Below are 22,827 nucleotides of genomic sequence, written 5' to 3' on the forward strand. Positions count from 1 at the left end.
GGATAGAGATGTCATCTCTGGGTACCCTGCTCTGACAACCTGCCACCCGCCCCACCAAGCCACGCCACGCCATGGCCGGTCCCACCTCGCCTCGCCTCGCCCACCATTACGAACTCTTCCTCTAGAGCCATGAGGCAGACAAACTGCCCTCCTGTAAGCTGCTTCTGGTCTTGGTGTTTATCACAGCAACAGCTAAGACACCTGGGAAGAGAGTCTCGGCCAGCAATTCCTTAGATCATGTTGCCCCTGGGCATGTCTGTGGGGATCACCTGGACTGCTGATGTAGGAGAGCCCAGCCCACTGAGGGCAGCACCATTCCCTGGGCAGGTAGTCCTGAATTGTACAGGAAAGCTGGCTGAGCTTAAGCCTGCCCCACAGGCAGCAGTGGCATCTCTGGGTCCCGCTGACCTTCTCTACCCGTGAAGTGAGTTCTTTGGTGAGAGGTGGTGTTATGTGAAAGACTGAGCAATGATGCCGGGCGGGCGTGGTGGCGCACGCCTTTAATCCCAGCATTTGGGAGGCAGAGGCAGGAGGATCGCTGTGAGTTCGAGGCCAACCTGGTCTACAAAGTGAGTCCAGGACGGCCAAGGCTACACAGAGAAACCCTGTCTTGAAAAACCAAAAGAAAGGAAGGAAGGAAGGAAGGCAGGCTGAGCACATCTGCTGCCAACCGCTCTGAAGTCTCTCACTGATGGACTGTGAGCTGGAACTGTAAGCCAAATATCCCCTTCCTCCTGAGCGGTTAGTCCGGGTGCTTGTCACAGTAACCACAATGAAACTAAGGACCTTGGGAAAGTCCTCTAGTCTCTTTGAGCCTTGGTTTCCCCTCTCATAAAGTGGAAATGATAAAGAAACTGGGAAAAGTAAATACACAAATCTTTCAGAGCTCGGAATAAGGATTAAGGATAACACATGGAAAACACCTCAAATAGTTGCTCACACTCAAACTCTACAGGCCCAGCTCTTACCCGCCCAGCCAATACTAGTAGCACTGTTAACTCGAAGGCTGTGCTTTGCCCAGCCAACCTCTAGTTTCCCTCCCCAAATATCAGGTACATGGCCGGGCGTGGTGGCGCACGCCTTTAATCCCAGCACTTGAGAGGCAGAGGCAGGCGGATCTCTGTGAGTTTGAGGCCAGCTGGTCTATAAAATGAGTTTCAGGACAGCTAGGGCTACACAGAAAGGCCCTATCGAAAAGAGAAGGAAAAAATATATATCAATATATCAGATATTGGAGGGAATAAGGAAGGATACAGAAAGGCAGCCTTATGAATATTCATGTGATATTGGGTGATTTGCATATTAAAGAACAGATACACATTGAAACGACAGCTAACAAAAGAGTGACAATGGTTATATCCAGGAAGTAAATCACAAAATGGACTTGCTTTACACTTTGTGAGCTGCCTATATGAATGGGCACTTACTTATATGCACATATTACATTAGCTGCTTTTCTGTTTTTCTTTTCTTTTTTCTTTCTTTGACTTTTCAAGACAGGGTCTCTCTGTGTAGCCCTGGCTGTCCTGGACTCACTTTGTAGACCAGGCTAGCCTCGAACTCACAGCGATACGCCTGCCTCGGCCTCCCGAGTGCTGGGATTAAAGGCGCATGCGCAACCACCGCCCGGCACCACCCGGCATAGCTGCTTTTCTGTTGGTGCAACAAAACACCTGACAAGAGCAGCTTAAGGGAGGGTTTGATTTGGCTCACAGTTTAAGGGTACAGTCCGCTGCAGCGGCAATGAGAGGCAACTGGTCACATGGCATCCACAGTCCAGAAGCAGAGAGAGATTCCTACTGCTCCTCAGCTCACTTTCTCCTTTTTAGGCAGCCTGGGCCCCCAGCCTATGGGATGGCTCCACCCACAGTGGGGGCGGGCCTTCCCACTTCGGTTAACCTAATCTAGAACTCCCTCATAGACACACCCAGATGTTGGCAATGATTCTAGATGCTGTTAAAATGTCAGTCAATATTAACTGTAACATACATTAAGGAAAAGCATCATATATATCTATATTTATTAATCTTATATTCAGCAAAATATAATGTTTCTAGAACCACAAAACACCCACTCCGCTCAATGATAACCCCACCCCGACCCTCACCCATCAAGCCCACCAAAGCACACAAAGTCCAAAATGGTCCCAATTGGTTATTCTCACTCCAGCCCCCGCCCGGTCCTTCGGGGTCTGATCCTGGCCACAGTTCTGAGACGGGCTCCGTGTCCAGAGGCGTCACTCCTCCAGCCGCTGCTGCACCAGGTGTGCGTAGACACCCTGGTCCTCCCTGAGCTGGTCGTGCGCCACCAGCTGCCCCTGCCTGAGCACCAGGACCTGGTCGGCACTCTGAACCGTGTGCAGCCTGTGGGCGATCACCAGCACCGTCCTGTCCCCCTGAGCTCTCCAGGCCTGTAGCTGCAGAGGACAGATTGCAAGGCTCAGAAAGACAAGAACGTGACAGCTGGCTCATCCCTACGACTCGGGGTGAAGAAGGCATGAGCTGTGAAGGGGCCTGGAAGGGCAGACGACATGGGGTCTGCCCTTCAACATGGCTGTACTGCTGCCTCTGGGAAAAGCAGCTATGGAGGACCAGGCCCCTCACGCCGTTCTCCACCCTGGAGATGCTTAGTCTCCATTGCCAGCTCAATTTAAGAAGAGCCCAGGGCATGGGCAAGGCACACTTTTGGGTTTGTCTGTGATGATTTTTTTTTTGTACATTTTATTTCATATATACATTGTTTTGCCTGCATGTATATGTATGTGCACCACATGGGTTCAGCGCCCTCAGAAGGGAAAGAGGATGTCAACTCCCCTAGGACTGGAGTTCCAGATGGTTGTGCCTCCATATGGGTGCTGGGATCTGAACCTGGGTCCTTTGAGCAAGTAGTCACTGCTCTTAACCCCTGAGCCATCTCTCCAGCCCCCTGTCTGTGATGATTGAGTCAAAAATCCAGAGAGGACCGTCTGAGGAAAATGACAGATAGATCCACCCTAAGCGGGTGGTACCACCCCATCCCTGGGCCATATAAAGAAGAGTCCAAGCCTCACGTTCCCACAGTCATGAGCCAAAACACCCAGTCTTCTAGACTCTTTTTGTTGAGTATTTGGTCCAGCAACAAAAGTGACCTTTACATGTCACAGCCCTGCCAAGGGGCAGACACTCTCCCTGTCGGGGGACATCCAAGCGCCCCTGCACCCTGCTCAGGGCCACACCCCCTGACAACCCTTAGCGCCCACTGTCCCCTGCCCTGACACCCCTTAGCGCCCACTGTCCCCTGCCCCTCCATGCTGGTACTCACAGCCTGCTCGCACTGGGCGTCCAGAGCACTGGTAGCCTCATCCAGGATGAGGACACGAGGGTTCCGCACAAGGGCCCGGGCAATGGCCAGACGTTGTTTCTGTCCCACGGCTAACTGCCCCCCTTTCTCCCCTATTTCTGAGGAAATCAGAGAAAAGGCCCTCCTGAGACGCAGGTGGTCAGAAAACACCCCGCCCCACAGGGATGGACAACTCGCTCCTCATCTGCTTCTGTTGGCCAGTCAGGGGGTAGCAAAGCCCCTGTGTGCGTGGATGCTTGTGTGTGTGTACATGTGTGTGTGTGTATAAGCCTGTGTGTGAGCGTGCATCTGTGTACAAGTGTGTGTACGTATGTGTGCGCATGTATACATCTGTGCGTTGTGCATGTGTGTGCAGTGTGTGTGTATAAGCCTCTGTGTGTCTCTGTGTGTGGGTGTGTATATAGGCCTGTGTGTGGGTGTGTATATAGGCCTGTGTGTGTGAGTGTGCATGTGTGTACAAGTGTGTATACATGTGTGCGCATGTGTACACCTGTGTGTATAAGTGTGTGGGGGGGGGAGGTTATGTGCTGTTCCTCGGGCAGTGTCTCTTCCTGAAACAAAGCCTCTCACTGGAACAGAACAGAAACCCAAGGAACCTCCTCCTGCCTCTGCACCCCCAACGCTTGGATTACTCTCAGCCTAGCTTTTCCCCTGAAAAATGGATTCTAGAGCTCAAACTCGGGTCCTCATACTGCAACGCATGCACTTTATCGAATGGCCTCCGTCCGACCCCGTTTTCTCTGTCCCCCGCCAGGGTGGGCTCGGTGTCCGTAGGTACCTGTGTGTATTCCATTAGCCATTTCTAATATGAAGTCGTCCGCACAGGCCGCCCGAGCAGCTGCCATCGCTTGGGCGTCCTCGCAGTCCCTCAGGCCATAGGCAATGTTGTCCTTGACAGAACCCGAGAACAGCACGGGCTCCTGCCCCACCAGAGCCACCTGCGCAGAGGGGGCAGAGAACTGGTACCTCCCTTTCTGTCCCTCCACTGTTCAAGCTTGCTCCTCTATCTTGCCCCTCCCACCCGGTGCCCCTCCCTCCCGGGCGCCCTTCCCACCTGGCGCCCCTCCCACCTGGCTCTCCTCCCACCCGGTGCCCCTCCCACCTGGCTCTCCTCCCACCCGGCGCCCCTCCCACCCGATGCCCCTCCCACCCGGTGCCCCTCCCACCTGGCTCTCCTCCCACCTGGCGCCCCCCACCTGGCACCCCTCCCTCCCGTGCCCCCTCCCACTCGGCGCCCCTCCCACCTGGCTGTGCAGGTAGTGGTGCTCATACTGGGCCAGGGGCTCTCCGTCCAGCAGTAGCTGGCCCCCCGTGGGCTGGTACAGGTTCTGCAGCAGGGCGGCCACGGTGCTCTTTCCTGACCCATTGGGTCCCACCAACGCGGTCACCGTTCCGGGACGCAGTGTGAACGTCAGGCCCTAGAAAAGCAAGGAAGAGTTAAGGGCAGCTTCCTAGAGAAACGAAGTACAGGCTGCGGTGCCTGACCACAGCAGCAGAGGCCCACGGGTCTCCCTCAGACACCTGGAGCACAGGCTTCTCCGGGCGACTCGGGTACGAAAAGGAGACATCTTGGAATTCCACGAGGCCCTCCAGCCTGGGAGGGGCCAGGGTACCAGGCTGGGGCAGATTTGGGTTTCGGTCCAGGTAGCAAAAAACCTTCTCAGCGGCACCCACGTTGCTCAGCATATCACCATACATGTACACCAGGTTCTGGAAAACAGGGAGGGACATGCCAGCCAATCAAACCCCACCGGAAGCCAGGTCCCCGACTCAGCTCCGTGTACACTCTGCCTACACCCTGACCTCAGCCAGCCTCTCTTCTCCGACTCCTAATGCATGCCTCTGCCTTTTAATAAGTGTGGTTAGATGGGAGGGAAAGTTGGAGTGATTGTTTTAGTTGGAGTGGCTTTGTTTTGTTTGTTTGAAACATTTTTGGCTACTTAGCCCAGGCTGGCCTCAAACGTAACATCTTCCTTCAGGGTTGCAAGTGTCACAGGATTACAGCTATGTGCTACCGTGCCAGAGAAATTTTGGTAGAATTTTAAAGGTGCAGCAATATTTCTGTGATTTGATTTGTAACTGAAAAGCTCTGAAGTGTACACAGCACGCCAAGCCCACTGCCTTCGCTCACTGCTCTGCACTCCGGGTGCCTAGTGTCCTCTTGTTTGAGACAGGAAACCCTTTTTAAAGCACTCAGTGTGACCAGCTCACCTTTGAAATTATCAGAGTGGTTGGCACAGCTCTCCACACACAAAAAATGGCGAGGAAGTAACCAGGAAAATTATGCTCAGCGCCCAAAGCAAAGTCACTTATTTTTTAAAGTGACCAAACATAAAGAAATCGTTAAATACCTTTCCTAATCAAATTATGCTACAGCGGATGAGGTTAAGTCTCTCGGTTGATGTGTCCAAGTTAGTGAGGGGAGAGACAACAGAGCAGCACTAGTTTGCGATCCTGGTAATTTAACAAATGTGGTCCTTAAGCACCTGTGCCAGACACCAACGCCAATAGAGCTAGATATGTTGTGTCTCCCAGAAAAAGAGCACAGCCATGCCTAGAAAAGAGAAAATGCTGATTCTTAACGTTTCCAGAATTTATCTGCCAATGAAAAGAGAGTCCAGGGACACACTGGAATAATACTGCAGAATAATGCTACCCCGAGCCCAGGCCACAGGAAACACCACAGGACAAGAGTACCCTGACAACTTTAAACCAAGTGACGCCGAGAGCTTGAAAAGGCGTCAATCAATCACACCGTGTGTAACTGTGCAAGTCTGAGCACTGGGTGTACTGGATGGATTTAAGGAATTCTTGTTTTTAGGCGAGATAGTGGCATTTGGACCACATACTTAGGGTTTTATATTCTAGAGACACACACTGAAATGTCTACAGATGGGGCAGTGATAGCTTGAGCTTGTTTCAAAACAGTATGAGGGGAGTGAGGGCAGATCCAACACAGTGGGCTGTTAGGGGTAGGTTAGGGTTACGGTCAGATCAAGGCTAGGGGCAGGGTTTGGTTTGGGATTGCAGTTAGGGAGAAGGTTAGTATGGGTCGGGTCTGGCTAGCTTTACGCCTGTTTAGAGTTGGGGTTGTGAGGATAAGTGTTGCTAGGGTTAGAGTTGAGTGTGGCTGGAGGTATGGGTTGGTTTTTGATCCTTGTTAAAGCTGATTAATAGTCATCTGAAGGCTCCTTATAATGTCTTTTAGCATTTTAAAATTATTCATATGAAAATTAATTAGGTTGTTTGTTAAGCAAATAAAGCTCATGGCAAAGAAGCCCAGAGAGAAACACAGAACATCAAAGCATTTCCTGAGGTTGGCTCACTCACCCGGACATGGTTTCCCACTTCCTCCTGGTACAGCAGGAAGGAGAGCAGGCCACCCCTGGTGACCTCGCCAGCCAGGATCTGCTGAACGCCGCAGTTCAGAATCAGCACCTGTGTGGCCAAGGCCATCACCTGGAGGGAAGGAGAGAGAAGTGAGCGAGTCTCGGAGTTTGGGGCTCAGCACTGGTCCCCACACACAGCCTCTGTGGTCTGCCTCCTCATCCCTTCCTCCCTCCACAGGCCCTCGTCCCTGCACCCTGCACAGGCTGCCTCACCCTCCGCACGACTAAATACAAGTCTTTCTCCAGGTCTCGGCGCCACCACAGATGTCGACATCGCTCCAAGGCCTCCTTATAGCGGCTGACCTCGTGGTCCTCCGCCCCAAAGCTGCGCACAGTCTGCAGCCCTCCTACGGCCTCGCGCACCACCTGGCCTGCCCTGGCCACCACATCCTGGATCTCGGTTAGCACCGCCTGGGAACAGGGGGCAGCCGCGGATAAACCAGTTAATGTGGGAGAACAAAGGGGAAGGGGTGCGGGCGGGGAGGGGGCAGGGCTTCGTGTCAGCTCTTCATCACTGTTTCTTGTCGTTCTTTCCAGAAGGAATATTTTGAAAGAATAGAGAAAGAGGTGCTGGGGTAGCCGGGCGTGGTGGCGCACGCCTTTAATCCCAGCACTCGAGAGGCAGAGACAGGCGGATCACTGTGAGTTCGAGGCCAGCCTGGTCTACAAAGTGAGTCCAGGACAGCCAAGGCTACACAGAGAAACCCTGTTTCAAAAAACAAAAACAAAACAAATAAACAAAAAAAGGTGCTGGGGAGATGACACCGTTGGTAAAATGTTTTGCCATGCACGCATAAGGACTTGAAGCCCCAAATCCTAGTGAGAGACCCGCCTTGGCCCTGATGAACAATACCCACAGCCAACACACATTCTTGTCCCCAGTGTAGCTCTCTCTCTCTCTCTCTCACACACACACACACACACACACACACACACACACACACACACACATGAGTACAGGAAGGAGGGAGTGTGCATCACTGGGCTCTCACTGTTAAGTACTGTGGGATATATGTGCGATTTTGTTTAACTTTCACTTGAAGTAAGTTCTTCCACCCTGGCGTCAGATGAGGAAAGAGACACAGAGGTTAAGAAAGATGGAGATCCGGCTGGGAAGGGCGCTCAGCTGTTCAGAGAGCTCGGGGCTCCTCCAGATGACCAGAGTGCAGTTCCTAGCACCCAAGCCAAGCAGCACACACACCTGTGACTGCTGCTTCAGGGACTCAGGGGCTGTCTCTCTCTCTCTCTCTCTCTCTCTCTCACACACACACACACACACACACACACACACACACGTAAATAAAATAAATCTAGCCAGGAGCGCTATAATCCCAGCACTTGGGAGGCAGAGGCAGGTGGATCTCTGTGAGTTTGAGGCCAGCCTGGTCTACAAAGCGAGTCCAGGACAGCCAAGGCTATACAGAGAAGCCCATATATATATTCTTTAAAGGTGGAGCTGTAATTCTAAATGAATCAAAGAACTAAATATAAGAATTAAAACTGAGCATGACCATAATCTCCTCAGGGTTAGCAGCAGCCAGGCCCAGCTGCAAAGCATAGGTGCCAGTGTTAAGACCTGTGCTCTGTGCTGAACCGTTTCTGACTCCTGGTGAGACTGCCAGTGCCTCAAAACCATGATAAGCACACACTGTAACTATTCTAGGGCACTGTGACGCTGAGCACAGCCTGGCTGTGTGTGTGTAGCAACTCCGCCCCCCATAACAGCAGCGCCTCAGAACTCCCCTGTGTGCTCAGCCTCCCCGCCATCTTGGGCAGCCGTGCTAGGAGTGTCTAACCAACCCTCCCCTCCTGCCTTTTCCTGGCTTGGTGAATTCTGTCACAGCCCAAGCATCACCAGCCTAACCCATGCTGTCCCCATCCTGTCAACTAACATGCAGAATGTATGCAGGATACATTTTAATTATACAATTTTTGAAAATATAAAGAGTGCCTTTTACTGATGCCCCCTATTTGACCACCTTCCCTTGGTGGGGAGACCTGGTAACACTCAGAGGAAGAGTAAGCAGGCTGCCAGGAAGAAACATAGTGAGGGAGGAGGTCCCCTTCTGTCACAGACCTAGGGGAGGACAATAGAATGTAGAATGAAAGGGGGGGGGGGACGAGAAGACACAAGTGAAGGGACGACAGTTAAGATGTAATCTGAATAAATTACTTAAATTTTTAAAAAAAGAATGCCTTTTGGGGGCTGGAGAGGTGGCTCAGCGGTTAAGAGCACTGTATTGTTCTTCCAGAGGTCGTGAGTTCAATTCCCAGCAACCACAAGGTGGCTCACAACCATCTGTAATGTGATCTGATGCCCTCTTCTGGCCTGCAGGTGTACATGCAGGCAGAGTACTGTGTATGTAATAAATAAATAAAGCTCAAAAAAAGATTGCCTTCTTTAAAGAACAAATTTTTAAAAAAATTAATGGGCAAATGAATTCCTCTCAGCCAAAGAAACAAAGAGCAACAAAAGAGCTCCCTCCAAAGAATGTGTCAAATGTCCCATAAGGATGTGAAAATACACTTAGCATCATTAATCGTTAGGAAAATGCATATCAAAGCCACAACGAGCCTCTGCACCAGAGCCAATAGATGGCTTTTATTCAATTTTTTAAAAATAAAATAAAATGACAGTAACTTTAGGGGAAACGTGGAGAAATCAGAAGGCTTGTACCCTGAACTGTGTGGCCCAAAGGTGAGCAACGCGGAGTTCAACATCCCGGGTGCTTTGCTACAGGAGAAAGCCTGAAGGCAGAGCCGACATTCATCCTTGGACTGCCCCACTGGATTCCTCCCCTGCGCTCACCCGATCATGTGTGCTGAGGTCAAAGGGGGAACTATCTAGGGGGCTGGAGCGCTGCCTGCAGGGCGGTGAGAGCACTGGCTGCTCCTCCAGGGGACCCAGGTTCCATTCCCAGCACCTACACTGTCTACAGCTCCAGTTCCAGGGGACACAGCGCCCCTTTCTGGCCTCCTTAGGCACTGCACACAGATGAGGTACATACTTTCAAGCAAAATGCCCATACACATAAAATAAAAACAAAGTGTAAACTTCCTAAGATGCTTGTTTGTCACTCTGACTCTCAGTCATTTGTGGGAAGGGTAAACACAGGCTCTGAGAAGCTCATGAGAAGACAACATCTTACAAGAAAGACACCTCGCTCACCCCCCCTCTCCCCGACAGCTCAACACACGCCACAGGTCTCCTTACAGATCCAGCAGGCCACCAACCTCCTCAGCCCATGTGTCCATCACTGGACGGCTGAGCAAGGAGAATGTGGTACAAGCACACAATCAACTGAAGGGGCTGAAAAGTGGTGTCCCTCCCTCCCTCCCCCCTCCCCCTCCCTCCCCTCCTTCCCCTCCCTCCTTTCCTTCCACCTGTCTATCTCTCATCCTGAGATTTGCCTGTGGAAGCCCGCAAACCTCTACACTTTAGTCTCCTCTCAGAGCATGCATACCTGATGGCGGGGGTTGTACACCTTCTCGGCTGCTATTGTGAGAGGCAGGTCCAGCAGGGAGAGGAAGGTGAGTCGGGGTGACACCTTGACCATGAAGAAGTAGAGCCCCACCACCTTTACCAGGCTCCGCAGCAGGATATTGGCATTTAAAGGGAGCCAGCGGCTCATCAGGGAGGTGTCTGAGCTCAGCCGTGAGTTCAGCTCCCCTGGGGAGGGACAGAGAGGGTGAGGGGAGCAAGCGCACCCACCACGGGAACCCAGGAGCCCCTCTGCGTCATCATCCACTGCTCTCACACCCGCTTCCCCTAAAGAGAGACTGGGCTACACTCCACCCGGCTCTAAGGGCCAGGCTCCAGCAGGACAGACAGGAGTAACTGAGGAAGGGCCGGAGGACCCCGGACTTCACCTGTCTTGGTCTCCTGAAAGAACCCAAGGTCTTGGCGCAGCAAGGATGAGAAAAGCTGCTCTCGTATCCGCAGGTTGATCCTGGACATGGTGAAGAGGAAGGAGCCTCCTCGGCAGCCTGCAGACAGAGAGCTGGGGGACGGGAGGGGGGACGAGAGGGGGTGGGGGCGGGAAGGGGCGGAGGAGGGGGGCAGGGGGAGGTGAGGGATTGGGGAGGGCGGGGGCGGGGGGCGAGAAGGGGTGGGGGCGGGAGGGGGGCGGAGGAGGGGGCGGTGGGGAGAGATGATGGATGGGGGAGGGCGGTGGGGAGGGAGGGCCGTGGGGTGCAGGGTGGAAAGAGGGACGGAGAGAAAGCGGGGAGATTGGGAGAAGTAGACAAGAGGCAGAAGGGAAGGAAGAGAGCAGTGAGAACACGTGGATAAACAGGAAGGTACATGTAAGATCACAGTCACAACAGGAACAAATCCCCCTGCGCCCACGGACTCGCGGAGCATATATGCTTCCGCAGGAAATAGCAACAAGAGCCTCCTCCTGCTCTACGGACCCCCAGCTTCATCTTTCATCCTTGGGGAAGTTCGCTTAGAGCAACCAAATTTTGTAAGAAGAACTTAAGGGAAGAAGTATATATTTTTTAGCGCACAAAGGTAGGTGTTTTACAAAATAACGGGTTTTAAGCACAATTCAGTTACCGTATTAGGTAAGCAGAGGTGAAATGGTGGGCTTCGGGTGGTCACGGGAAGAACGAAAGGTGGGGCTGGAGAGATGGCTCAGTGGGAAAGAGCACTGGCTGCTCCTCCAGAGGTCCTGAGTTCAATTCCCAGCAACCACATGGTGGCTCACAACCATCTGTATTATGATCCGATGCCCTCTTCTGGTGTACATGAAGACAGAGTACTCATAAACATAATAAAATTTTTTTAAATCTTAAAAAAAAAAAAAGAATGAAAAGGAGCCACCAATGGAAAAATTCTGTGTGTATGTGAGTGAGTGTGTGTGTGTGTGTGTATGTGTGTGTGTGTGCGTGTGTGTGTTCAAGGGTTGACATCAGATACCTTTCTAGATCTCTCTCCACCTTACTTTTTCAAGGCAGGGCCTCTCATTGAACCTGGAGGCCGCCATTTCTGCTAGACTGACCAGGTACCATGGCCGCGGGATCCACCTGCTTTCGCCCCACACCCTGCACTGGTGTTAGTGACTCAGTGCCCGGGCGCTGGGGATTCAAACCCTGTTCCCTGTGCAAGCACAGGGAGCACTTAGCTCATGAGCCATCTCCTCAGTGCAGGGGAGACAGTTCTGCATGCAGGAACCAGCAGAGCAGCATCTGGGCATGAGGCTGAGGCCCAGGGTGGAACAGCGCGGGCGGTGCTTTGTGTTTGCTTGTTAATTATTTTGCTCCCTGAGATCTGGGCGCTGCTCAGACGGCACACTCTCACGCACACCTGTCGTTGTGGTGTAAACCCTGCTCTACCTAATTTAAAGTTGATTTAAAAGATGCTAAAGCTTGGGCAGGGCAGAAGTGAGGGGCGGAGCTAAGGTTCGAGGGCTTGAAGGACAGAGGATGGGGGGGCGTGAGGGGGCGGGGAGAAAGAGAGATCAGAGTGGCCACGGGATAGGACAGAGCCACGTGGGCCAGGAGGAGGGGCTCTGGAGCTCCGCGTGGAGAGAAGCGGCTGAGATGAACAGCATAAGCAAGGGTTCGGGGTTATGGATGGGAAATAGCGCAGATAGAATGATTAAAGCAGATGGCATGGGGTGGGGCTGGAGATAATGGCGTGATTTAGGAGGTTAGTATCTGCCCTGCCCCAGGTGAAGTAAGGCTTACCTATCAGGTATCTGAGTCTTTTATTGATTGGTAGTGGGCTAATAACAACCACTGTAATAAGAAACATTATTAGCTAATATTTTATATTTTCTGCAACACGGAATGAGGTCCTGAGTTTTGTGGATGGGGACGGGGTGGGGGGGCGCGCATCCTTTGGAAGGACCAGTGTGATGCACTGGGGTTCTGGGCACGGTGAGAGAGCCTGACCAGCAGCAGTGCGCCTGCCAATGATTGAGCTAATAAAACAGCTCACATGAAACCCGTTGTGACGAGCTGAGGTAGCTCAGAAGTAAGAGTATTATTAAGAAATAAAATCGGGGCCTGGAGAGATGGCTCAGCGGTTAAGGGCACTGGCTGCTCTTCCAGAGGTCATGAGTTCAATTCCCAGCAACCCAGCAACCACATGGTGACTCACAACCATCCACAATGAGATCTGGTGCCCTCTTCTGGCCTGCAGTACATGCAGGTATAATACTGTATACATACATAAATACATATATTTTTTAAAAAAAGAAATAAAATCACGGCTGGAGAGGTAGCTCAGAGGTTAAGAGCTCACTATCTGCTCTTCCAATGAGGAGGCCTCTTCTGATGTGCAGGTGTACGTGCAGGCAGAGCTCTGTATACTTAATAAATAAATAAATCTTTTTTGAAAGAAAGAAAGAAAAGCACACTGTGTGAGCCATCTCAGGAGATAAAGGCACTTGTCACCATGCCTGCGATGACAGAGCTGACTTCAGCAAGCTGTCTTGTGACCACTAGTGCATGTACACACCCTTACTGACCTTAAAAAAAAAAAAAGACAAAAGAGGGTGTAGTTTAGAACATGATATATCCAGAAACAGGCCAAATTAAGTGTCTAAAAGGAAAATTCTGGGCTGAAAAGATGGCTCAGAGGTTAAGAGCACTCTCTGCTCTTCCAGAGGTCCTGAATTCTGTTCCCAGCACCCACATGGTGGCTCACAGCCATCTGTAATGAGATCTGCTGCCCTCTGCTGGTGGGCAGGTGCACATGCAGGCAGAGCACTGTATACATAATAAATAAATACAACTTTTTTAAAAAGTTTAAGAATTTTTTTAAGAGGAAAATTCCCCAAAGAAGGAAGAGCAGAGCTCAGTGTAGAAGGGAATTCACAGATGTCGACTGCAGAAAGAGATCAGTCAGAACTACAGAAGCCAGCTGTACAGACGCCAAGGAGAACATAAGCCTGACTCAGGAGAGCAGAGAACTGGCGCACTAGCAGTTACCTGCTCAGGGAAGAAAAAGACAGAAGCAAAACTAGAATGGAGGCACAACGAAGGACTGGAGAGACACACACACACACACACACACACAGACAAACACAGAGAGAGAGAGAGAGAGAGAGAGAGAGCCCTCTCTGCACCTGAACCCTCCTATCCTACAGCCCTGCCACACAGCCCGCTGTTTGTTTACCTGAGACTGCAGGCTCAGGGCTCTGTATAAAAAGAGGAAAAGTCGCTGGGCTGTGGTGGCGCACGCCTTTAATCCCAGCACTCAGGAGGCAGAGGCAGGCGGATCGCTGTGAGTTCGAGGACAGCCTGGTCTACAAAGCGAGTCCAGAACAGCCAGGGCTACACAGAGAAACCCTGTCTCGAAAAAACAAAAACAACAACAACAAAAACAGAGGAAAAGTCAGGAAGTGCCAAGATACTGGGGAGGTAGCCAGACCTGAGCTTCAGAGACTGGGGGGGGGGGGGGGGGGGGGAGCGGTGACAGACACACACCCTCCCCTGCTGGGAGAATCCTGGGAGACACTTGAAGACACTTGGGGGGGGGGCAGAAAGGAGGAGATGTAGCGCCAGATTGTCCCTTTTGCCACACGGCCTCCTTTTGTGCCAAGGAACCCTCCTACTTGTCCCTATACCAACATGAACTCTGAAGATGTTGGAAGACACAAAGGAAGAGATAAGTGAACGGATGCAGCCAATGGTGGATAAATGTGGATATTCACATGGATATTCACGTGGAAGTGATGTGTGCAAAATAAAGTCAGAATAGAGGGTCCCTGTGCAGGCTCCGGGTCCACCAAAGGCGCCAGAAGTAAATCACCTCTCACCTCCCAACAGAGAACAGGCACATGAAAAAGATGGCGCTCGCAAAGGCATCTGGGTCAAAATCACCTCCCAAGATGTCAATCACCCGACCAGAATAATGAGGGATCAATGTCTCCCCTGAAAGAGATAAGGGTGATGAGGAGGCTGCTCCCTGCCGCCCACCCTTCTCCCACCTCCCTCTCCCCGGTGGCATCTCCCTCTCACCCAACACAGCCAAAACGAGGAAGAAGAAGGCAGCCACGAGGAAGGGCAGGTCCGGCCTGGAAAGCTTCAGCAAGCGCCACATCAGTGCTTTGTTGTTCTCCTGGCCTGGTTCCCTGTCCTGGGCTCCTGCAGGGCTCAGCACAGTCCACACCACCCAGGCCAGCGCGGCAGCCCCGTAGCCGGCCAGCAGCCAGCCCCAAGAGGCAGAAGACACTCTGACTGCTGGGGAGCCCATGGTGCCCCCCACCAGGCCTCTCAGGGAGAAAAGCAGCGGGGTGGCCAGGCAGAGCAAAGGCAGAAAGGCCCGCACCAGTCCCAGAAGCCCTCCCACTTTTAGCAGGCCCCATAGCCCTCCAAGGCGCAGGATGCCTTCCAGCCATACTCCTGGCAGCCCCTGGGGTAGCAGATTTCCCAAAGATCCCTGTAGCAACCCGAGCAAAGTGACGTCCACTAGCAGCAGCGAAGCCCAGGGCCTCAGGTAGGACAGCACCATGGTGGGGTCTGCAGAAAGAAAGGGAGGAACTAGGGTGGTGGAGTTCCCACCCTGGCCACAGGCACCCTGCGCCAAACCCACGCATCACACTTCTCAACTTCTCATTTTAATCAGCCTCACCGGAACGGTTCCCCCTCCTGCCCACACCTCTCCCAGTATCGATGCCAAGGTGCCCGTCTAAAGGAATGGGGAAGGCACACCAGTCTCACACACAGACACGCGGTGGGCGGGGTGGGGGGGCAGGGAGGCGGGGAAGGACGGGGAGTTGGCGTCTGCTGCTGCTACTCGTCTGTCTCTCCTCTCTTTCTCTTCTTCTTCTTCTTCTTCTTCTCTCTCTCTCTCTCTCACACACACACACACACACACACACACACACACACACACACACACGGCAATGGGGGGGGGGGCGCACGGTCCGCTGCCACCAAGCCTGTGTCCTTGAAACTTGTCCATGTTAGGCAAGAAGACTCGGTTCCCAGTCACACTCCCTCCACTGCCCACGTACTTAGGTCAGGAGACAGGTTGCACCGGCGGGATGTGGGCGCGTTCAGCAGCGGCAGTGGGCTTGGGGCAGGAAATGCGGAGCAGGGACGCTAGCAGGCGGCGGACAGAAGACCGAAGACAGGGAACGCAGGGCGAGAGTGGAGCAGAGGACCTTGGGCAGGGGACCTGGGGCATCGGGTGGGGCAGGGGTGCAGGGCAGAGGATGTGGGGCAGGGAGCGTGCGGCAGAAGACGGGGGACGAGGAGACGGACGTGGGATGAGGACACCAAAGGTTTGGGAGTGGACCGCACTCCTGCTCGCGCTCGGGTTCTGTCCTCAAGAACTCACCTGCGGCTGCGGAACAGCAGCTCAGGAGCGCTTCTGAAACAGGCTTCTTCTCAAACTGGGTCCTCTGGGTGCGCCAGCGACGCTCACGCAGTGAGGGAGCCGGGGTCCCAGGCTTTCGCTTTCACTTCGCTGCCCAGGTCGCGGTGCTGCGCGCAGCCGCCAGCAGACGGCGCCTGTCAATCTGCGGGCGGGGTGAGCGCCCCAGGTCTCCCAAGGAGGCTGGCCCTCGGTGACAGCTACTAGCAAAACTCTGAGGGTCTGAGATGCTTTGTAAAGAGGGACAACCTGCATTTCTCCGGTTACTCCCTCGGCTTGCGCCCATTTGGCTGGGAGTGTGGCTCAGAGTAGAGAGCAATAGCCTGGGCCCAAGATTCATTCTCCACGAGGAAGGGGAGAAGGGCGGGGTGAGGAGAGGAAGGAAAGGAGGGAAGGAAAATGGGGGGAAAGGGGGGAGGGCGATAAAGGAGAGCGGAGGTGGAGAGAAGAGAGTGGAGCAGAGAGTGGTTTAGGTGCCCTCCCAGTCACCCAAACAATTAACAAGGAGTCCCACACCCAGTCACTTTGGAAGGAGGGAGAAGTGGGGGGGGGGGGTGGAGAAAAGAGGGCCTAGTGTTTTGTTTTGTTTTTTGGCTGTTTGTTTGTTTGTTTCCATGCAAGCTCAAGAATTGGGGTCTGGGGTAAAAACAGAGACTAAATAGAAGGCCTCAGCCCCTAACACCAGGCCAAAGGTTTCCTTTCACAGAGTTTGAACTGGGGAGGACCTGGCCCTTTGTGCTCAGACTTCCTTCTCAGAGGGATGCACCTGCACAGAGAGTCCTGGGTCAGAGCTGCCAGGGGAGGGGGGGGGGGGGGGGGGGGGGGGGGGCAAAGAGGGGAAGGGGTGGGGCTGGTGGCTTCAAACTGAGAGATTTCTACTGGACCCATCAGCCCTCCTCCTGCCACTTCCCCAGGCCAAGTAATTGGGCACAAGAGGGACCCCTTTACCTAGCATGATGGGGCCCCACTCCATCCTCCACAATGAAAATACTGCACATCACCTCGTCCCTCCACCAAAGCACCACAATCAGAAATGACTCAATGGGGTTGAAACTACCTCTAACCAAAAGAAAAAAAGAAAGAAAGAAAAAGAAAAATCCCCTTTGAGATGTTGGTGTGACCACCCATGAGTCACCTGGAGTTAAATGTTAAATGTTGGGGGGAGGGGACAAGTTAAAGCAGGTCCTGCAGTGAGGATTCTGGAATTTTAGTTCCTTTTAAAGACCCAGAAAACAACAACGACAACACAGCAATATCGTAAGAGTACATTTTTTGTTTTAATCCCAGGTGTGGGACACGGGGCTGCTTTGAAGCAGCAGAGGTGTGGTTTTGCAAGCTACGGTAATCTTTGCGGCTGTGTTTGGAATTCTGGGAACTTTTCAGAGGGTATATAAATGCTAGGGCCCCCAGAGGCCCGGTTGGAAGGCGGGATGTGGTTTGTTAACACTTGTGCTCAAAAAAGAAACAAGAAGAAAGAAATTAGATTCAGGATCTACTCCCCCCCCACCCCACCCCCATCCTTCTTTTTCTCCTATCTAGTGATAGGGAGTGAAAGCAGGGATGGGGGATAAAGAGTGGAAAAAAGAAGAACCTACAAAGTAGCAAACGCCCCCTCCCCCACACAGCAGCCGCCCTTATCAGCTCCATGCGTTAGGACCGCCCCAGTGGATGGAGAAAGCTCCCCTGGCTGCTCTGGCTCCTAGGTCCTTCTCTGGCCCTTGGCCTGGCTCTGGGCCTCTGTACAAGCCCAGAGGCTTCCAACCTTTCCTTCCACCCTGCTTCCCCCACTCCAGGGAGGTCACTGGGCTCCCACCTTGCAGCCAGAGGTGAAACACGAAACTCAACCTCGGCAGCATCTTTACATTCGATAGCCAATGTCACAAAGGTGCCGCTTCAGCGTTTCAGAGTTTATAGTCACCACAACGTCCTCCCAGTCACCCCGAAACATTCACGAGGGGCCACACTGGAGTCCCCCAACCACTACACTCCAGGAACGGCCAAACGCGGTTGGAAAAGTGTGTCAAGAGAGGACTGATGGCTGCTCCTGAGAGATGTTTATAGAAGGATGTCCGGGAGGAGCCTGTTGATTCCCAGCTGCTTAGAGAGAAAGTGGAACCCCTTCTCAACTGAAGCCTCACTTGGTTTCCTGTTTCCTCCTTACCCCTCCCTCCAGAGGACCCCGGGGCCTGACCCCATTCAGCCACAACACAGAGACAAGTATAACCGTTTTTCTTTTATTGTACTTAGAAGGTATCCGGGGTGATACCTTCTGCTCGGTGAGACAGACCGTGAACATGGCTGCCCCAGGGCCCCAGAGCTTTCTGCCTTCAGCCCGGGTTGGGCCCCTCTTTCTCCTGGGACTGAAGTTGGTCCAGGTCCCTGAGTCCACCAGGCTCACTAGCGCCAGGAGGAGGCGTGTCCAGCAGCCACCGGCATCACTGACTGGCCTCTCGGTACTTGTGGAACAGGTCACTGACATCTGAGCTTTCCACTTTCACCCACCCGTCCTCCTTCATGTGGTACACTGTGGGCGATTGAGAAAAGGACATGGTGTCAAGCCTTTCTGTCAGGGTGGATGGCAGCGGACCTACGCGGGCATTGGGGTGCACGCGCATGCGCGCACGCGAACACACACACACACTAAAACCTTTGCCTGGGACCTCAGTGTTCTCAGATCTGAAAATCTCCACTCCATCTCCCCTGCGTCTCCCAGTCCCCTTCTCCCAGGTGTGGGGAACCCCGTATCTTACTGTTGACAACTCCTCCCGAATAGCTGTCTCTGTGCGTGGCGTGAACGATAGCCCTGCGGCCAAGGTCATAGGCCTCTTCAGGACTGAGATCGTGGCGGTAGCCACTGTCCATCACCCCGTAGGCGTACGTGTTCCCACTGCCGGTGGAGAACATCTGTCCGGAGAGCCGGGTCCCGTTTTCATCCACGTAGTAGAGCCCTGGTCCCTAGAAGACGGAAACCGCCCTGGGCTGAACTTGGAAATGGTTTGTTGATAATATAAAGAGTCGAGTGTGGCTTGTGAGGAGCGGGCGCACAGTGCCGGTGCCGTGGAAACGTTTGAGCTATGACAACACCCCCCTTGGTAAACATCAAAGCCTGAGGCGAGCACGGGCGCGGTTAGGGTGCAGTGGGCAAGAGACCCCTCGCCCAGGGACAGGCCACTCACCTTCTTGTCCCAGCCGCAGATCATGCTGCCCATGGAGAGGCCCATGCCCCGGTACTGGAGCATCATGTTAGAAAGCAGCTTGGAGGCTGCAGACACGGAGATGCGCTCGCCATTGCGCAGATAGTACAGCCTGTGGGAGGAGGACGGCAGCCTCAGGGTTGGCAGGTGAAGGTTAGCAAGGAGGGGCTGTAGAGGTAAGCACTTGGAATGTATGGACTTGTGTGACGTAGAATGAGGGAGGGATTTGAAATTTAAAACTTCTGAACCACATTTTAAAGGCCTAGTAAACTGCAGACAGATGTGGTGGCGCACACCTGTGATCCCAGCACTCGGGAGGCAGAGGCAGGAGGATCTCTGAGTTCGAGGCCAGCCTGGTCTATGAAGCGGGTCCAGGACAGCCAAGGCTACACAGAAAAACCCTGTCTTGAAAAGCTAAAAACTGGGCCTGGAGAGATGGCTCAGAGGTTAAGAGCACTGACTGCCCTTCCAGAGGTCCTGAGTTTGATTCCCAGCAACCACATGGTGGCTTATAACCATCTATAATGTGATCTAATGTCCTCTTCTGGCCTGCAGGCGTACACGCAGACAGAGCACTGTATTCATAATAATAAATAAATAAAAATATTTTTTTAAAAGCCAAAAACAAATAAATATAAAAGCCTACTAAATGACACCATCCAACAGGGCTGATGGTGTCCATGTTAAGTAATTGACAGATTATGTCACACACAAAGGCTTTTTTGTAAAAATCCCTTATGAGCACACTAAAATGGTTCACTGGGGATAAGTGACCTGGGGAGGAGTGTTGAGCAAGTAAGATGAGAAAATCTGCCTACCTGCATTCCTTGGCCAAGAGCCGCTCCCAGTACTGACAGTCAGCCGCACAGCCGGACATGGTGCCCAGCAAGTAAGGGTTGATCTCGATCACCTTGTTCACCCGTAAGGTGGCTGGAAGAGTTTGAGATAAAGAAATGAGCACACAGCGCCCCGCCCCCCCACTCTGGCCTGACTTTGGAGCGGGCCTCCACTGAGAGGACCGCTGGAACACTCTGGCCCCACGTACTGACCAATGTAACTCCCCGCAGAGGCCCGGGAGTCCACGGCCACAATGACGCCGTGCTGGAACTTGAAGGCCAGCGTGGTTGTGCCGTGGGCCATCTCAATCTGAACGTTCCTTTCCTGGTCACCACCAAAGGACCTCAGGAACTCAGTGGGCTAAGACAGAGAAGAGGCAGAGAGGGGCCAATGAGAACCTCCAAAGCAAGAGCCCCCCCCCTCCCAGAGTTTCAGAGAGTACAGGGTGGGGGAGGGGTGAGGGAGAGGGTGAGTGAGGGGGTGGGGGAGGGAGGGATCAACAGACCCTGCATGGTAAGCGCTGGGAAGAAGGAAAAACAGGAGGTATGCCCACCAACTTTCTGCTCCCTGGCACAAGGGAGCAAAGGTCATGGTAACTGACTTCAAGGTGTTTCCTCAATCGGTGGCTCCCTCGGTTCTCACAAAGTACATTTTAATAACATAGTCTCGGTTAGTAGAGAGCCTTGAAACCTATACCGCCTAATGTGTCCTAGGACACACAGGTTGGGGTGCTGAGGCCAGGTTAGCCACCCACGTTCATGGGTCTCCCCAACAGCCCACCTAGCAGGGATGAGGGTGTGGTGATTTGTGCATAGTGGTCTTGGGGTGGGCACTCTGCACCCCCCATCTTCTCTGTCTCTCTCCCTCTCTCCCTCCCTTCCTCTCCCCTCCCTTCCCTTCCCTTCCTCTTCCCGCCCCCCTCTTCTCCCCCCCCCGCGCCCCAAGCCTTCATCTCCACGTGTGTCCTTCAGGGCTGGCGTGGACGGTGCTCTCCTGGACAACCCCTCCAGGTTTCCACACCTCCTCAGTCCCAGGCAGACCCTCCTCCTTCCTCTGCGTAACCCCCGCCCTCCCGCATCTCTCAAGAGTCCCTACAACCCTCACCTGCATTCCGCGGGGAAGTGCGAGCTCCGGGGCTTGCGCAGAGAAACTGTAGTGTCCCGGGTCCGAGCGATGCCCGCTTCCCGCATCCAGGGCGGCCCACTCGGGCCGCTGCCCGCGAGCGGCTCCGCACAGATCCAGTAACGCCATGCCCGCTCAGCCCTGGCGACCGCTCGACTCTCCGACAAGGAAGTGAAAGCGAAAGCCGCAGCACCAAGGGGGAGGGAACCAGGTCGTCCACCCCCACCCCATCCCATGCCCTTTCTGAGAAAAGCACAATCAACGGGTGTCTGAACTAAAAATGTCAGTTGGGGACGAGTTTTCCTGCGCCCTGGTCGGTGTAAGCAGCTAGTGAACGCGCTGTGGGATGGAAGAAGAGGTGCGCCTTCCGAGGCCGTCTAGCAGTGGGGTACATGAGGACCCACAGGCGGGCATTCTCTGGGAACAGCGGAGGACTAGATAGGGTCCTGTCACAAGAGGTGCCCCGAAAAGTTGGAAGCCTGAGAGAATGGAGCAGATTCGCCTGGGGGTGTAACCTGGGGGTGGGGGCACCATCCAAAAGGGCATCGTTTTATAGACACTGGAAAATACGGCACATGCGTGCGAGGGGTCCTTAGGTCCGGGGACGACCAGAAAAACAAACAAAAAACAAAAACAAGACACCCCAGCACGTGGGGAAGGACGAGCCAAGGGAAGGGAGCAGTCGGGCGTTTTCCGTGTGGTCCCTCACAGCGCCCTCCTCACCTCCCTGAGGCCACTCACGAGAATGCGCCCTTCTCAGAGGCTGCTCGTCTCCCTCGGGTCAGAGCTCAGCGCGCCTTCCTCTTAGCCTTCTAAATCCCGCCTCTCTTTTCAACCTGTGCGGACACAATCTGCCCAGCAACTTCTGACGTCACACGCCTGGCCCTCCCTGAATGGAAGAGATTTCCTGGGTAATCCCATCGGTTTCTTTGAGATTATCCCGGTGTGTGCCACAGAGGAGTGGGTGAGCGGCTCAGAAACGGTGAGAGAGCAGGCGAGGTGGTTCAGCGTGGCGGCTTGTGCCGCTCTTTCTCCAGCCTCAGCGAGGGAAAAGAGCTCTGAGATGCCGCTGCTGCTGCCTTGGGGTGCAGGCGAGGGAGGGGCTGCCTCCCAGTCCTGCTCAGCACTAGGAGTCAGTGGGTGGGTAGGAAAGAGAAACGAGAGGCACGGGAAATAAAAGATGATAGGACCCAGCGGTAAACAGAGCGTTCTGAAGAAGAGCGGGACACGGGGTTGTGTCGGGGGAAGGACGCTGGCTAACTCGGTGAGCCGTTTGTGGGTGGTGACAAACAGGAGAAGCCACAGTACAAAACACCAGCTTTATTATAAATATCAAGAGCCCACAGGACAGCCATAGGCCAGCCTATACCTTTGGTTAGTTGCAAACTGCTTGTCTTTTCTCTCTGTACATTTTGGGCGTTTCTTCTCATTCATTCAATACCCAACACCACAGATTTGTGGGTGCTTGCTGTGATGTGGGGGGGGGGTGAGGCGCCGAGAGGGTGGGGGCAGGGGAATCAGGAGTTCCAGGTTAAAGGTCAGCCCCTTTGGGTACCTGAAACAGTCTAAGTAAGGGGCGGCGGGGTGTGGGTAACACTCATGGTAAATTCTGGGC

At 53.5% G+C, this 22,827-nt stretch overlaps 2 protein-coding genes across 2 annotated transcripts; both read right to left on the reverse strand.

The window, feature by feature from the left end:
• Positions 1-2,185: 2,185 nt before the first annotated feature.
• Positions 2,186-16,185, reverse strand: Tap2 (transporter 2, ATP binding cassette subfamily B member). The gene is made up of 12 exons (XM_051153550.1): positions 16,024-16,185; positions 14,700-15,200; positions 14,498-14,612; positions 10,599-10,729; positions 10,193-10,398; positions 6,942-7,139; positions 6,670-6,798; positions 4,861-5,049; positions 4,584-4,757; positions 4,118-4,277; positions 3,301-3,437; positions 2,186-2,416 (listed from the first exon to the last, which is right to left on the reverse strand). The coding sequence occupies exons 2-12, from the start codon at positions 15,190-15,192 to the stop codon at positions 2,237-2,239; spliced, it is 2,112 nt and encodes a 703-aa protein (XP_051009507.1). The 5' UTR covers positions 15,193-15,200; positions 16,024-16,185; the 3' UTR covers positions 2,186-2,236.
• Positions 16,186-18,465: 2,280 nt separating this feature from the next.
• Psmb8 (proteasome 20S subunit beta 8) lies at positions 18,466-21,403 on the reverse strand. The gene is made up of 6 exons (XM_051153577.1): positions 21,195-21,403; positions 20,303-20,450; positions 20,072-20,183; positions 19,236-19,365; positions 18,810-19,014; positions 18,466-18,583 (listed from the first exon to the last, which is right to left on the reverse strand). The coding sequence occupies exons 1-6, from the start codon at positions 21,339-21,341 to the stop codon at positions 18,495-18,497; spliced, it is 831 nt and encodes a 276-aa protein (XP_051009534.1). The 5' UTR covers positions 21,342-21,403; the 3' UTR covers positions 18,466-18,494.
• Positions 21,404-22,827: the final 1,424 nt, after the last annotated feature.

The sequence above is a fragment of the Acomys russatus genome, chromosome 11 (assembly GCF_903995435.1).
Source record: "Acomys russatus chromosome 11, mAcoRus1.1, whole genome shotgun sequence".
In the NCBI taxonomy this organism is placed as follows: domain Eukaryota; kingdom Metazoa; phylum Chordata; class Mammalia; order Rodentia; family Muridae; genus Acomys; species Acomys russatus.